This window comes from Rhineura floridana, chromosome 14 (genome assembly GCF_030035675.1).
Source record: "Rhineura floridana isolate rRhiFlo1 chromosome 14, rRhiFlo1.hap2, whole genome shotgun sequence".
Lineage (NCBI taxonomy): Eukaryota > Metazoa > Chordata > Lepidosauria > Squamata > Rhineuridae > Rhineura > Rhineura floridana.
This window is the reverse complement of record NC_084493.1, coordinates 33,216,423-33,230,434: the sequence shown is the minus strand read 5'-3', so window position 1 is coordinate 33,230,434 and position 14,012 is coordinate 33,216,423. Positions and strand designations below refer to the sequence as shown.

Below are 14,012 nucleotides of genomic sequence, written 5' to 3'. Positions count from 1 at the left end.
ACAAAACTAAGCCTTACAAACAGTAGCAAGGGACAATTCTGGCTGCTCACTTTGGCTTTAAAAATGTAAGGGTGGTATTTGATCTAGTCATGCTCAGAACAGACCCACTGAAATAAGCGATTTACATTAGGTATGGCAAACTTAAGTCTATGGATTCCAACAGGCCTATTTTGAACATGTCTTAGCTGGACACCACCCTAAAGAACTGTCGAGTTTGGAGGGAGTGACGGTGAGACTTGTGGGTGGGAATAGATAGGTGCAGCTTAAATATTCAACCCAGGGGATCAGCCAAGTGGGAAAAATTGAACACCTGATTTGTGGAAATATAATCACAATCTTTGGAGCTTAACACAATCACTGTGTTTCAATACCTTAATACATATCCATAGAAGGAACTGCCCTAATCGCACAACTCAGCACTGCAGGAATAGAAGAACCCACCTCAGTGCCTTGATTATGTCAATGAGATTAAGAGTTGTGTCAGTGAATTACACTGAACAGTCAGTGAGGGATTAATATCTGCCAGCCAAGATGATTTAGCTCATTAAGCTCTTCTCTGAAGCAAGGTTGCCTTAAGGAAGTTCAGACTGCTGCATGGAGCATCCATACCGTGCTCTGCAAGGGCTTGGCAAATGGTCCCAAGCACACGCTGGCATCCTACCACCCTGCCTTAGCAAGCAACGACATTTCACTATATACCAGCCTTTGCCAATCCAGTGTCCTCCAGATGTTTTGGAGTAAGTCCCAACAGCCCCAGCTGGGATGGCCATAATGGCTGGGGCTGAATGGAGTTGTAGTCCAAAACACTTAAGAGGACATCACAAGCTTAAATATATCCTCTTTTTAACCATCTATTCCAGTGAATCAGGGAAAGAGGGACAGGGCTGGCCACTTCAAAACAATCAATTTACCAAGAGAATAGTTTCTTAATGTGCAGAGGGCTTATCTCCTTCACCAAGCCAAAGAGAGATTTGGGGCAGGGGGAGAGAGACATTTACTGTACCTTCAGTACAACGTCACCTTCCTGAATATTGCCATCTCTTGCTGCCAGACTATCTTGGGATATTTCTTTCACAAAGATGTGGCTGGCCAAGCGCAATCCGTATTCTGTTAGAAAATAAAATCAATTAAATTCATACGTTGTCAACAAAAAGTGTTTTCAGCATCCTGCTACCACCATTCCCATGAATTTCACCTTTTTTGGCCTCAGAAATTCCCAAACTGTGCAGCGGAACAGAGAGCATGCCAGCAAAGAAGCTGAACTACTAAGTCACCATGTTTTAATTTATTAGATTTATATTCTGCACCTTCCTCCAAAGGAGCCCAGAGTAGCAAACATGTCAATACTAAAACAATACAATTAAATCTTCTAAAAACAGTTAAAAACTCCTAAAAGTATGCATTCACTTCTCCATCCTCGAAGTGGCACAGGGAGGGAAAAGCCATTTGCAGCACTGATTCCCTGCCCTCATTTTCCTGTGCCAATATATGACCAGTGCCAATTTCCCAAGGGAGGAACTAAGAATGGACTGGGATTTCCTGATGCAACCCACACTAGAGCTTAAAGGTGGGCACCCATAAGCATCACTACTGCTCAGAAACTGTAATTTCATCCTTTGAGCCCTGACTAACTGGTCAGAGGGGAGGCTGAGACACTGGGAACAGTTACTACTAGAGCTATTTTGCAGTTAAAGAGATGCACATAAGGTGCCTCAGACTAGTGATCTATCTAGCCCATTACTCTTTACTCAGGCTGGCATAGGTATTCCAGGATCTCGGGCACGGAAGGGTCTTTTCTGTCACCTCTTCCTTGCTTCTTTTAACACAGATGCTGGCCACTGAACTGGGGATTTCTGCATGCTAAGCAAGTGTATTGCCACTGAGCTATGATCTTTCTGACATGAGTAATCTAGGAAATAGCTAACTTTTTGGCCTCATTCACATGTAGTGGTTAGTCAAACCACAGCTAAGCGTGAAGCAGCCAGTGCAGAATGCAATAGGTAGATTGCTGAAGGAAGGAGATAGCTGTGAGCCTGCAATACCTTTGCTAAAAATATCTGCAGCAACTGCCAATATGCTACTGGGCCAGGTTCAAGGAAGCCAACTGGCCTCCACTAGAAGGTGATCATTTAGTGTCATCGGTCCCATGCAGTGGAAACTCCTTCAGCAAAGATTCATCAGGCACTCACATTTTTTATTTTTAGGCGCCTCTTGAAGACCTTTTATGCCAATTAACGATGCCTAAGTAATTTTTGAGCAACCAGTCATTTTGATTTTTTTCCTGTTTTTATGGTGTTTTATATTTTATTTGTATATACTGTTGTACACTGCCTTGTTATATTGTATGAATTGGCAGTGCTTTATAGATTACAGCAAAGCCTTTGACTGTATAGATCATGAAAAACTATGGAATGCTTTAAAACAAATGGGGGGGAGCACAGCATCTGATTGTCCTGATGCGCAACCTATACTTTGGACAAGAGGCTACTGTAAGGACAGAATATGGAGAAAGGGTGAGACGGGTGTATTTTATCACCCTATTTGTTTAATTTATACACAGAACATATCATACAGAAAACTGGACCAAGATGAAGGAGGTGTGAAAATTGGATGGAGAAATATTAATAATTTAAGATATGCAGATGATACCATACTACTAGCAGAAACCAGTAATGATCTGAAACGAATGCTGATAAAAGTTAAAGAGGAAAGTGCAAAAGCAGGACTACAGCTGAACGTCAAGAAGTCTAAAGTAATAACAGAAGATTTATGAAACTTCAAAGCTGATAACAAGGGCATTGAACTTGTCAAGGAATATCAATACCTTGGTACAGTCATTAACCAAAATGGAGACAATAGTCAAGAAATCAAAAGAAGGCTAGGCTAGGGCAGCTATGAGAGAACTAGAAAAGATCCTCAAATGCAAAGATGTATCACTGAACACCAAGGTCAGGATCATTCAGACCATGGTATTCTCGATCTCTACGTATGGATGTTAAAGTTGGACAGAGAAAAAAGCATGTAAGAGAAAAATAAACTCATGTGAAATGCTGTGTTGGAAGAGAGCTTTGCGGACACCATGGACCCCAAAAAAGACAAATAATTGGGTGTTAGAACAAATTAAACCAGAATTATCACTAGAAGCTCAAATGATAAAACTGAGGTTATCATACTTTGGACACAAAATGAGAAGGCATTTCACTAGAAAAGACAACAATGCTGGGGAAAACAGAAGGGAGTAGAAAAAGAGGAAGGCCAAACAAGAGATGTATTGATTCCATAAAGGAAGCCACAGTCCTGAATTTACAAGATCTGAACAGGGTGGTTTATAACAAACGCTATTGGAGGTAGTTGATTCATAGGGTCGCCACAAGTCATAATCAACTTGAGGGCATGTAACACACACAGACACACAAATACTTTTATAAATAATAAATGAGCAACTATGCTGGTGCACAGAACTAAAAGTTAGACCTAAGCTTCTGGACTCATACATCATTTGGGAATGGTTCATGTCATACTTGATGTCTGTAACACTACATTCATTCTGAAGCTACAGGCATGCAAGCGATAGTGGATTTAGAATTTTAGAAAATTCCAAAGTTGCCAACACAAAGTTGTACTGAAGATTCTACTGAAACAGCAACATTTAGCCAGAAGGCAGGAATCTCATACTGTTACCTAACTTAAGCAATACTCAGTTTTGAATGGCTCTCGACATCAAATTTGCCTAATAAGTGCACCATGCTCTGCAACTGGTACGCAAAACACTGCTGTGAGATTGACTCCCAGGTCATTAACCAACAGCCTGCAGCCATCTGTATAATTGAGGAACGGCTGTATAGTGAGATCGTTTTGCAAGTTCATTCTTAAAGGAACAGCAGTCAAAAATAACCAAAACGTTTGCCAGCAATTCAGCAGCTAAATTCACATCACACTTTGTTCAGGTAAGCAAAACCCTCCAAACTTGCATTAAAGAGTCAAGATGGCAAAAGGGGAAATGTGAAGAAGAGGACAAATCTGTTTCCTCTCATTTCTTTCTTTCCTAGAAAGTTCTACATAGCAAGAGCAGTTCCCATGCCAATTCCCAAGGAAAAGAGGTTTCAAAATTTTCATTGGTACTTTTAATTGGGCCAGGTTAATGTGCTTCCACAATCTGAAGGCAATTCTTCCTGCCTAAAGGGTTCTGTGCAACCTGAAAGATTGCTACCCTAACCAAGACAAGATGCATAATGGAAAGAACAGAGGTGGCTGAATGTTGTGATGGTGCAAGAAGAGATGTTTGCCCATAATTTCCATTGGCAGATTCTGAAATGACACTATACAAGAGATTAACTCCACAAAACCAAAATAAAACTTTACATAGGAGCAGGGTCCCTTCACAATTTAAGACTCTCCAAATGAAGCTCCAACATCAAGCTGAGACGGATGTGTGTATATCAAACCAATGGGTCCAATTTTCAATCGGCAACCTGCAGCTACTAAGCATACACTTGTTTAAACATTATTGGGGGAACCTGCACATGTTTTGTTCTGTGCAACAAACTTCTATGTTTCTAATAAGATGTGGTTTAAGTCTACCAAACAAGGTTTGTGGCACTCATTAAACCTCAATTCCAAATAAACTTTACACGAAATGCTAATGTTTATGTTTATCTTAAGAAATCTGTCTTAAGGAGTGTTTTAAGCTGACTTTTCGTACTGAGTACGGGAGGGCACACATCACAGATGTGCCATACACTGCAGCAGTATTGTCTTGGGCCCCATGGAGAACCTTTGGCAGGATTGGAAAAATGGGTTACAGATGTTGTGGAGGAACACAGGAGAAATGCTTCTAGAAACCTCTAGCAGCTCTGTGTCTAGTGAGTTAATTGATGACAGAAAGCCCCCTTCATTTATAATAGAGAGAAAGGAATCCCCATTGAAACCCAGCCCAAACCTAGCTGTTGAACAGATAAACTCTAATAAACAGCCTGGCTTTTTCCAGATGGAGATGAGTGAAAGCAGTTTGTTGGAGCTGGAGATAACAATTTTCCCAAGGACACTCAAAATACAGAAAAAATGGCTTCAGCTAAAGAAATCAGTGTTTCTCGCCAGAAAAAGCCCCCACTTTGCACATGAGGCCACCACGCTGCTGAAGCTAAGCAGGTTTGGGTCTGGTCGGTGCCTGGATGAGTCCTGAGTCTGCTTCTCTGGTTGGGAGCCAGGACAAGTATCTCCTTCTCCAAAGAAAAACAAAGCGGGCCTTGAACTCACATACTCCTTGCAAACCAATCCCTGTGAAGCAAAGTAAACTGGGAGTTTCTCTGGTTATCTCACCAGTTCTCCTAATAACTTTGGAAGATTAACAGCACAATCCTAACCATGGGCTCTATCCAATCAAGTCCTACTCAAAGTAGGCCTGTTGAAGCTAACGCGTATGTTGTATTTTATTGTATTACAATTTGAGGTCTACGGAGTGCAAACAGTAATACAGCAAAATATGTAATTTAAAAAAGCAATCAAAATATAATTAAAAACCATACAGCACTGAGCACAACACATTGCAATTGCTACAACAGACAGAAAAATCATTAAGAGTTTCGCCAAGACCCTTAGCAATTTTCAAGGGGTCTATGGCAAAAAAAAAAGTTTTGGAACCACCGCTCTATGATACCTCAGGATCTGTTCTACTTGTGTGCAATTGCACAGAGATGATGAAGAACCAGGGGAGTGAGGAATGTCTTGAACAGTCATATCCTGACTTGAATCTCCTGTTCCCATTGCTGTTTTAGGTGTTTTATTAGGCTTGCTTTATTGCACATTTTAATTGTGAATGTTTATTTTAACATTTTGGTTGAATTGTTTTATTATGTATTAATTGTGTGTTCATATTTTTGTAATTTACTTTAATACTTGTAAAATGCTTAGAAGCTACTCTGGCAATGGAGTGACAGATCAATAACTAAACAATAACTATAATAATAACTGTAATTATTATTATTACCACCACCACCATTACTACTACTAAAGTAAATTCGGGCAGCCAGGTATATTCTACACAATGGGTGGAGGCACCAATTTATATAAGGTGGTTTCCATGGCCCTCATGAACACAGCTGCAATTCTACAAACACAAGATTTGTGTTGAGACAAACTCATCTTGCCTTGTGGCAGGTCTACTTCTGAGCAACCCTAACCCCATTTAGGACAATCATTCCATCCCATCCCCAATTAAGCCATCAATCCTGTCACCTCATTGATCTTCATTTAATGCATCAACTAAACCTTGAACAATGGTATATAAGCCAAACTTGAATAATTTATTTTCAGATTTGCCTTTTCAAGCTAGTGGTAAGTGGTGGTCAAGAGAGCAGGAAAGACAGCTCCCTTCTACTTCGTCTCCCAGGAAGTCAACTGACTCCTAATGTATGAGGTACACACTACAGCTGATTGGCTGATGGATGGAAGCGTTTAGGGTAAAATTAAGGGATGAATTATTTGTGGAGTCTCAGCCCTCTGAAACCTCTTATTTTCTTCTAGCAGCGCCTTCATGAATCTGGTGCCCTCCAGGTGAGCTTACAAAAACAGCAACATTAAAAAAAATCTAAAAACTGCTATCTGGCCTCCATTTGTTCGGTTAAAATAGGGAATGAGATACAAGGATGGAGAACCCCTCCATTAAGTTCTCTAACACTACTTAGTTTTGTAAGAGCACAACATACCTTCATTCTTCCTCGATTTCACTAAGGTGACTTTAGCAGGCTTTGTGGGCTGACTGGAAGCCACCGACCTCCTATCTGATCTTGGCGATAAACTCCTTTCTCTGCTTGCGCTTCTGTCCCTCACCCAGCTTTTCTCATGCCTTCGGCTTGCACCGGCAGCACCATGGGAACTTCTTGGATCATGCATATCCTCTTCGTAGCTGTCCTCGTCATTTTCAGACACCGGGTCTGGATCTGTTCGAGCTACTGGAATCTGAACTTTTTTCATTCTTCGGATAGTCTGGAACATGCAATATTAATCCTTTACTTTCAGGTAAAACAAACTATCTACCTTGTAAATCTAGAATGCATAACATTCAGGACTTACTGATTTCCGATGAGTGCCTGAGAATTCAGAGTTGAGCTAATGCTAATCATTTCTCTTCTGGTTTATCACAACAACAGATTTTCTTCTCCAGTGGTGGTAAACTGTTAAGTCTTGTTAGTTGTGGAATATCCAGGAGGAAAATTTATATTTATTCACTATATTCTATTTTTTACTCCACCTTTCTGTCCTAAGTGCACTCAAGTTGGTTCAGAAAAACATGAAAAACAGTGGGTGAGATCCAATGCTAGTCATATTCAGAGTACACTCAGTCCAAGCAAGCAGCTTACACATGTTAAGTCGACTGATTCCAATCAGTCTACTCAGAATATTACTTAGCTGGATATCAGGCAGTGAAAATGTGAACAATGGTCAAGATAAGCAATATTATCAGCAAAGACACAGAACAGCACACTACATTACAAAAGGCTGGTGGGGAAAAAAAGGTTAACTTGCTTGCCAAAGGTCAACCAAGATTGGCTTTCCATTCCACGGAAGCAGCATCATGAGGACAGAGGGTTATGCCCAACAGAGGTATATTCCATTGAGTCAGAGTAATGACATAGTTGGATAAAACCCAGAATAGACGTTTCCTGGATTCTGAGTAATACATGTGACCTCCCACACAGAAATGTTTTAGTACACAGAGATTCCTGAAAGCATAATAATAATAATTCCTCCAGAAGCCCTTACTTAATGCAGAGCGGGGGGGGGAGAGGAAATAAGTAAATAGAATAGCAATGTTTTCTTCAACATTTAGATGCCCAGTGGGAACAAAAAGGTAACTCACAAAGGGTACCTCTGCATGGAAATGTTGTAGAAGTTGAGAAATTACTATTGATTTCACTGGGAATAAAAGAGGCAAATGAAAACATAAGACTTTGACAAACAAGAGATTTCTGTTCTTGGCTCCAATACGAGAAGAGAGGTGGGAACTGAAGGTGGGGAATGATGAGGTAGGAGAATAAAGGGCTCAGTGCTCCTCTCCCACACACTGATTTCACTACTGAAATAATAGCTGCATATTGAAATATGCAACAAAAATCACCATAGTTTGGCCTTCAGACTCAAGGTGGCCTATTTTAATGGACTCAGTACCGTGCTGATTGTGTGCATACATGTGGGTAAATAAAATAGCTTGTTTTCTTTGGTTAAACCATTGTAGTCTGGAGGACATCAGGCTGGCGAAAACTAGGTTAATCAAATCCTGATGTTTTTAGCTAGGTGGAAGGATTGCAGTGCAAATCTGTTTTGTTTATTATCGTTTTAATGCTGCTTTCTTAGAATCCTGCTTAATGATTTTATTGTTTTTGTTTTGATTCTTGTCTATTGTTTTTATTTGGGGGAAGGACCACAGCTCAGTGGCAGAGCATCTGCCTCGAATGCAGAAGCTCCAAGGTTCAATTCCCAGCATCTCCAGGTAGGACTGGGAGAGGACCTTGCCTGAAACCCTAGAGAGCCACAACCAGACTAAAGATGGGGTCCCCCCCCCAGCCATCATATCTCTGGTGTAGACAGTACTGAGTTGGGTGGCCCAATGGTCTGACTGAGTGTAAGACAGATTCCTGTGTCCCTACCTATGCTGTACATCCCTCAGAGAATGTTGGTTACTGGGTGATTAATGAACACGAAAATAAATAAATAAAATATGTCTATTCAATTCAGCACAGTGTTTTGAAGTTTATTTTTTAAATGCTATGTACTTTACAAAACCTTATATTATGGCAAAGAACCAACAAGGCGGAGATGGAGAAAAAAAATAACACTGCTACTACAGGCAAGGGTACCAGCAACTTATGTGTGCCCAGTGCACTGATTTAAATGAGTAAAGCCACAGCTCAAGGTGTAAAATGCTGAGATATATCCTCATAAATCTTTGGCTCAGCGAGTAAAGGGGCTGTTGTACACAAGACAGCCCTTGTTAACTGTGCTTTTCAGTTCACTGACAGCAACCAACTGTCCTGCGCTCTGCATCAAAAGGCAGGAGTTGAACACAGTCTATAAATCAATTCTGTGGCATCTGTGGTCACAAAAAGCCAGTTAATTGAAGTCAGACAGCCACTAATGAACGTGGATGGTATTCAGATGTTAAAATGTAAATGTACTGCCTTCAAGTTGATTCCAACTTATGGTGACCCTATGAATAGGGTTTTCGTGGTAAGCAGTATTCAGAGGGGGTTTCCCATTGCCTTCCTCTGAGGCTGAGAGGCAGTGACTGGCCCAATGTCACCCAGTGAGTTTCATGGCTGTGTGGGGATTCGAACCCTGGTCTCCCAGGTCGTAGTCCAACCCTCTAACCACTATGACACACTGCCTCTCTATTGTAGATGTTACTTATTGCTATATGCTTATCTGTAGCTGCAACATGGAAAGTTAGCCCTCAACAATGCTGACAGACTAAAGCAAAATGTATTACTATTATTAGTGCCTCAGTCTGCACGGCTCTTAACAGAGTACAGGCCTCTGCCTTGAGGGGCTTAGTCGAACATTGTATACAGGAAAAACAGCAGGGGAAGGGGAGACCAGAAGAATCAGGGCAAAAGCCCATTTAGCCAAGCACCGCCTTCCCACAGTGACCATCCCAATGTCTATGAGAAGTCCACAAGCAGGACTTGCGCAAAAGAGCCTGCTCCCCACTGGCAATTCCCAGCAACTGGAATTCAAAGAAATAGCACCTCTGATGCTGGAGGTAGTGTATAGCCATTATGGATAGTAGCCACTGATAGCCTTATTCTCTGTGAATTTGTCTAAACATCTTTAAAAGCCATCCAAACTAGTGGCCATTACTGCAGCTTGTGTGATGTACTTCCTGAATTCTCCAACATCCAGCTTCACTCCTTATCCACTTCCTTCATATCATGCATGGTTTTATACACCTCAAACATGTCTTCCCCCTTCCCTCGACTCAATTCAGGTTTTCCCTCAACTAAAACCCCCAAATGTTGTACCTTTCCTCACAGGGGAGATGCTTCAATCCCTTAATCATTTTGGTTGCCCTTTTTCAGTTCTACAACATCCTTTTTAAGGTGAAGCAACTAGAACTGGACACAGTATTCCAAGTGCGGTCACACCATAGATGTATAGCATGGCACTCTGCTACTGGTAGTTTCATTTTCATCCAATCCTTTGCCTAATGGCCCCTAAAAATGAGAGAAGGCAGGAAGCTGAAGCTTCTAATCAATAGGGCATGAGAACTATGGGATTGTGCCAAAGGCTTCAGAAATGAGATGGGTCTCATGGAGGGATCTGAAGGAAGTAAGAAGGATGGTGTCACATGGTGTTTTAGGGGGGAAAACAGGTTGCTATTGTGGACAGCATCTTCCCTCCTCCCCTAGAACAGTTAATCTGTAAGGTGTGTGTGGCTATAAAACTTTGCCTCCAGTTATAGACAGTAGCCAGAGTGGTGCCCTCCAGATGTTGCTGGACTCCAATTGCAATTAGCCCCAGCCAGCATGACCAATAGTCAGGGGTGATGGGAGCAGCAGTCTGCCAATATCATCTGGAGGCCACTACCCGCTAGTTACCCATAGTCTAATGAAAAGCTTCACTTGCACCATTGTTTTTGAGAGACAATGGCCTCTCTCTATTAAAGCCAGTTTCACTATACTCCTTTGATTTGATGATAGATTCTTGGACACTTTTGAAACAAAGGCATTCTAAATTCTGCAGTAAAAAGGGAGACAATCTAGGGGCTTACAGAATCCTGCATCATCTAAAAAAGAATGTTTTTTTAAAAAGTCAGAACAATTGTTTTATTCAGGTGAAAAAATATGTCTAGTTTATTAGAGCTCATATGATCAATCTACTAAGGCTGTAATCCTATGCATTCTTTAATGGGACTTAACTCTGGAAATTACTTCTGTGTAGGACTACAGTACAAGATTTCTTTATTTTGGCAACAAGCTCTATACAAAATACTAGAGGTGTCTGCCGCCGCTCACTTTGCTCGCCAACCCTGCCTACCACTGCCAGAGTTCCTCCCCCTCAGGTGGGTTGCCTAATCTCTCCCCTCCTCCCCCCTGCCGGTCATCAAAGCTCCCCTTTTTGTAAGCGTGATGCTTACAAATATATCTATCTCATCACATTGGGATAAGGGGGCTAGTAAGCTAATTTCAAGAATAGCACAGTCACCTAAGGTGCAAAGTTGTATACTGGCACACCATCCTAAGCACTGTCATCAATTGAGAAGTTTTTCTTCTACCCCCTCCCCAAAGGGGGGGGTCTTAACCCCCAAAAAAGGTGTTTTGAGGAAGTGCAAAGCATATAAAGGGACTTTGTAATCTATGGATACTGCTACTTCATCAATATTTCAATGCTTGACAAGACTGCTGGGGTGGAAAGCTGCTTAACCTCTCGTAGTGTGCTATGTCAATATGCATTAGATATATGCCTTTGTAGTACAGTTGGCAAGCCATCAAAACAACAAAAAATGCTACACAGCTGTATATTTGTCCTCAGGACTGAGAAGCTCAACTTTCAGACTGAGAAAAACATAAAGCTGTTTTTATGATCAAACATAACTCTGAGTCTTAACGATATTGTTTGTGTACTCCAAACTTGGGGATTGGAATGAATATGATGGTCTCCAGTCACCAACCAAAGCAATAACCCTTGCCTGGAGTGTGCCAGTTTAGACATCAGGTGGGGTTCACGTGACAGAATGTTCCTCTGTACAATTTGAAACTAAGCTGACAGGGAGAAAGAGTCTAGCATAGCTTTCCGCAACCTTTGAGCCCCCAGATGTTGTTGGACTACAACTCCCATTGGCCCCAGCCAGCATGGCCAAAGGTCAGGAATGATGGGAACTGTAGTCCAGCAACATCTGGGGGTCCAAAGGTTGGGAAAAGCTGGTCTAGCATAACCATCTCCCTGGAAAGCCAGTTTTCAAGAGGCAGGGCATTCCACATCTGCAGTCTGAAGCTGTACAGTCTGGCCATAAATTTACCACCTCACTGGGAAACAGACAATTTGCAAGCCCTTCATCATGGTCAAAGCACCCTCTAAATACAAAGAGAGTTTGCTTAGTATTCCCTCCCCCCTCAAAACTAGCAACTATTCAAATCTTCTTCCAAGCCACATTATAGTTGAGGTTTGCAATTAACAAGTTTCTTCCCCTTGGATAAACTAAACAGTAATACCTAATCATGGCAGGGCCTTACCCTCGGAGTCTGAAAAACCAATAAAGCTGGTATCATGGCTGCTTCTTATGGTAGAAGCATTACAGTTCTATCTCAAGTCTGGGCCTCAGTAATTTCCAGAAGCTAGATTCCTACTGAAATACGGGCAACTTCCTGAGGAGTTATCATGACTGCCGCACAACCTTAAACAATTGGTTGGGAAAGGGTACCATGTTGGTTGCTTGATGTATATCCTGCTTGATTGCCCTGAGTGAGGATTTACATTTTTGCATTGGGGGGGGAGATGCCTTTCCTGTGGTCCAGAAGAAGGGCAGAGGACAGTAGTAGCGGCACCAGGAAAAAATGGGGGGGGGAGCACATAGTGTGCTATGCCAATATGCATGAGATATATGCCTTTGTAGTACAGTTGGCAAGCCAGAGGCAAAATATATTTCTAGGTGGATGAAATACACTAGGTGGGGGGCCTGCCTCCTCCTTGGTGCCATCTCTAGTGGAGGGTGGTGCCAAGATGCACTGGCAGGATTGGGAAGAGGAAGAGAGGAGAGAAAGGAAAGTGTTTGTTTTAAAAGTTATTTGCAAGATGTGGGAGACTAACAGTTATCATGTGAACAACATGAACAGAAGACAACACATCTGTGTAGCCTGGGAAAATACTCTGAACTCGTCTCAATAGTGTTTACAACATTCCATCACCATCTGGGTCTGATTTTCTTCCTCTATGTACCTCTTATGAGCTTCAGGATCAATCATCAAGATTTGTGCTTGGCTGTATTATTGATGTTCCAAGTTCCTATGCAGGCATGCAAAGGAGGGATGCCTCAGAGTTATAGGGCTCCAATACTCTGAGACTGTATCAAAGACTGGAGCAGCCTCCTAAGATACACAAGAGACATTTTGATTTTTCTTCCATTTCCTAGGTTAATCTGGGAAGGGAGGGATAGCTTGGTATACCATGTATAATTATCTGTCTCACATAGGTCTTATGTGAAGTGACCTAATAGGATAGATAAATAATCTGCATCACAGAAGTGAGGGTTGCAAGCAAAATTGGAGAGGAAAAAATGATCAATGGAAAAGATACTTGACCCCACAGCATATTTCTAATCTCCAAACCATTATTTAGGATATGCCTACCTCACCATTTCCATTGCGTCCTCAAGTAATCACTGCACAGAGTTCTTCAGGGTGATCTACAGGCTGCTGAAATCTGTATCACAGATGAACTCTAGGATACCTCAGAGACCCTTTGTGATTTGCTCACTGGGCACTTTGAGGACAAAGCCATTCACCTCAGTAGGAAGCTAGACTAATGCTGCTCAAAGTGGGGTTTCCAAAGCTCCATGCCATATTTCATGGGATCAATTTCCGTTTTTGCAGCCTTACATTGTTGACAAATTGCTTGTGGGTAACTGCCTGTGTCCTCTTGCCCTTTATGGCTTATCAAAGCTAGTTGGGGGGATGCAACTGGGTGGATCCAAGGAGCAGCGAATGCATCTTTATATGAGAGGATGGTGCCTACCGCCTTGAATGAGGTGTCAGTATGGTCACTCCTAAAAACACCACACTGGACCTGATGGTATTTAACTAAATAATAAATTATATTGTCATCATCCTCATCAACTACTATGACTGCGCATTCACAAATGCACCCTTTTGAAGCAGGGTCATGGTGGCAGAGTTGCAGGCATTCTTGGAGAAAACTGATTATCTAGACCTATTACAATCTATTCCAATATTTCAACATTTCAGAAGCACTCAATTTAAGGCAAGAAACCAGAGGTTTCTCCCATGATCCATTTTAATGCC

At 41.7% G+C, this 14,012-nt stretch overlaps 1 protein-coding gene across 15 annotated transcripts in view; it reads right to left on the bottom strand.

The window, feature by feature from the left end:
• The window catches only part of TJP1 (tight junction protein 1), a 313,552-nt gene that overhangs the window by 54,546 nt on the left and 244,994 nt on the right, over positions 1 to 14,012 (bottom strand). For all 15 annotated transcript variants that reach the window (XM_061595852.1, XM_061595845.1, XM_061595846.1 and 12 more), the window contains 2 exons: positions 6,705 to 6,984; positions 1,004 to 1,107 (listed from right to left, as the gene is read on the bottom strand). In XM_061595852.1, the coding sequence (XP_061451836.1) occupies positions 1,004 to 1,107; positions 6,705 to 6,984 (384 nt within the window). The remainder of the gene's footprint in view (positions 1 to 1,003; positions 1,108 to 6,704; positions 6,985 to 14,012) is intronic.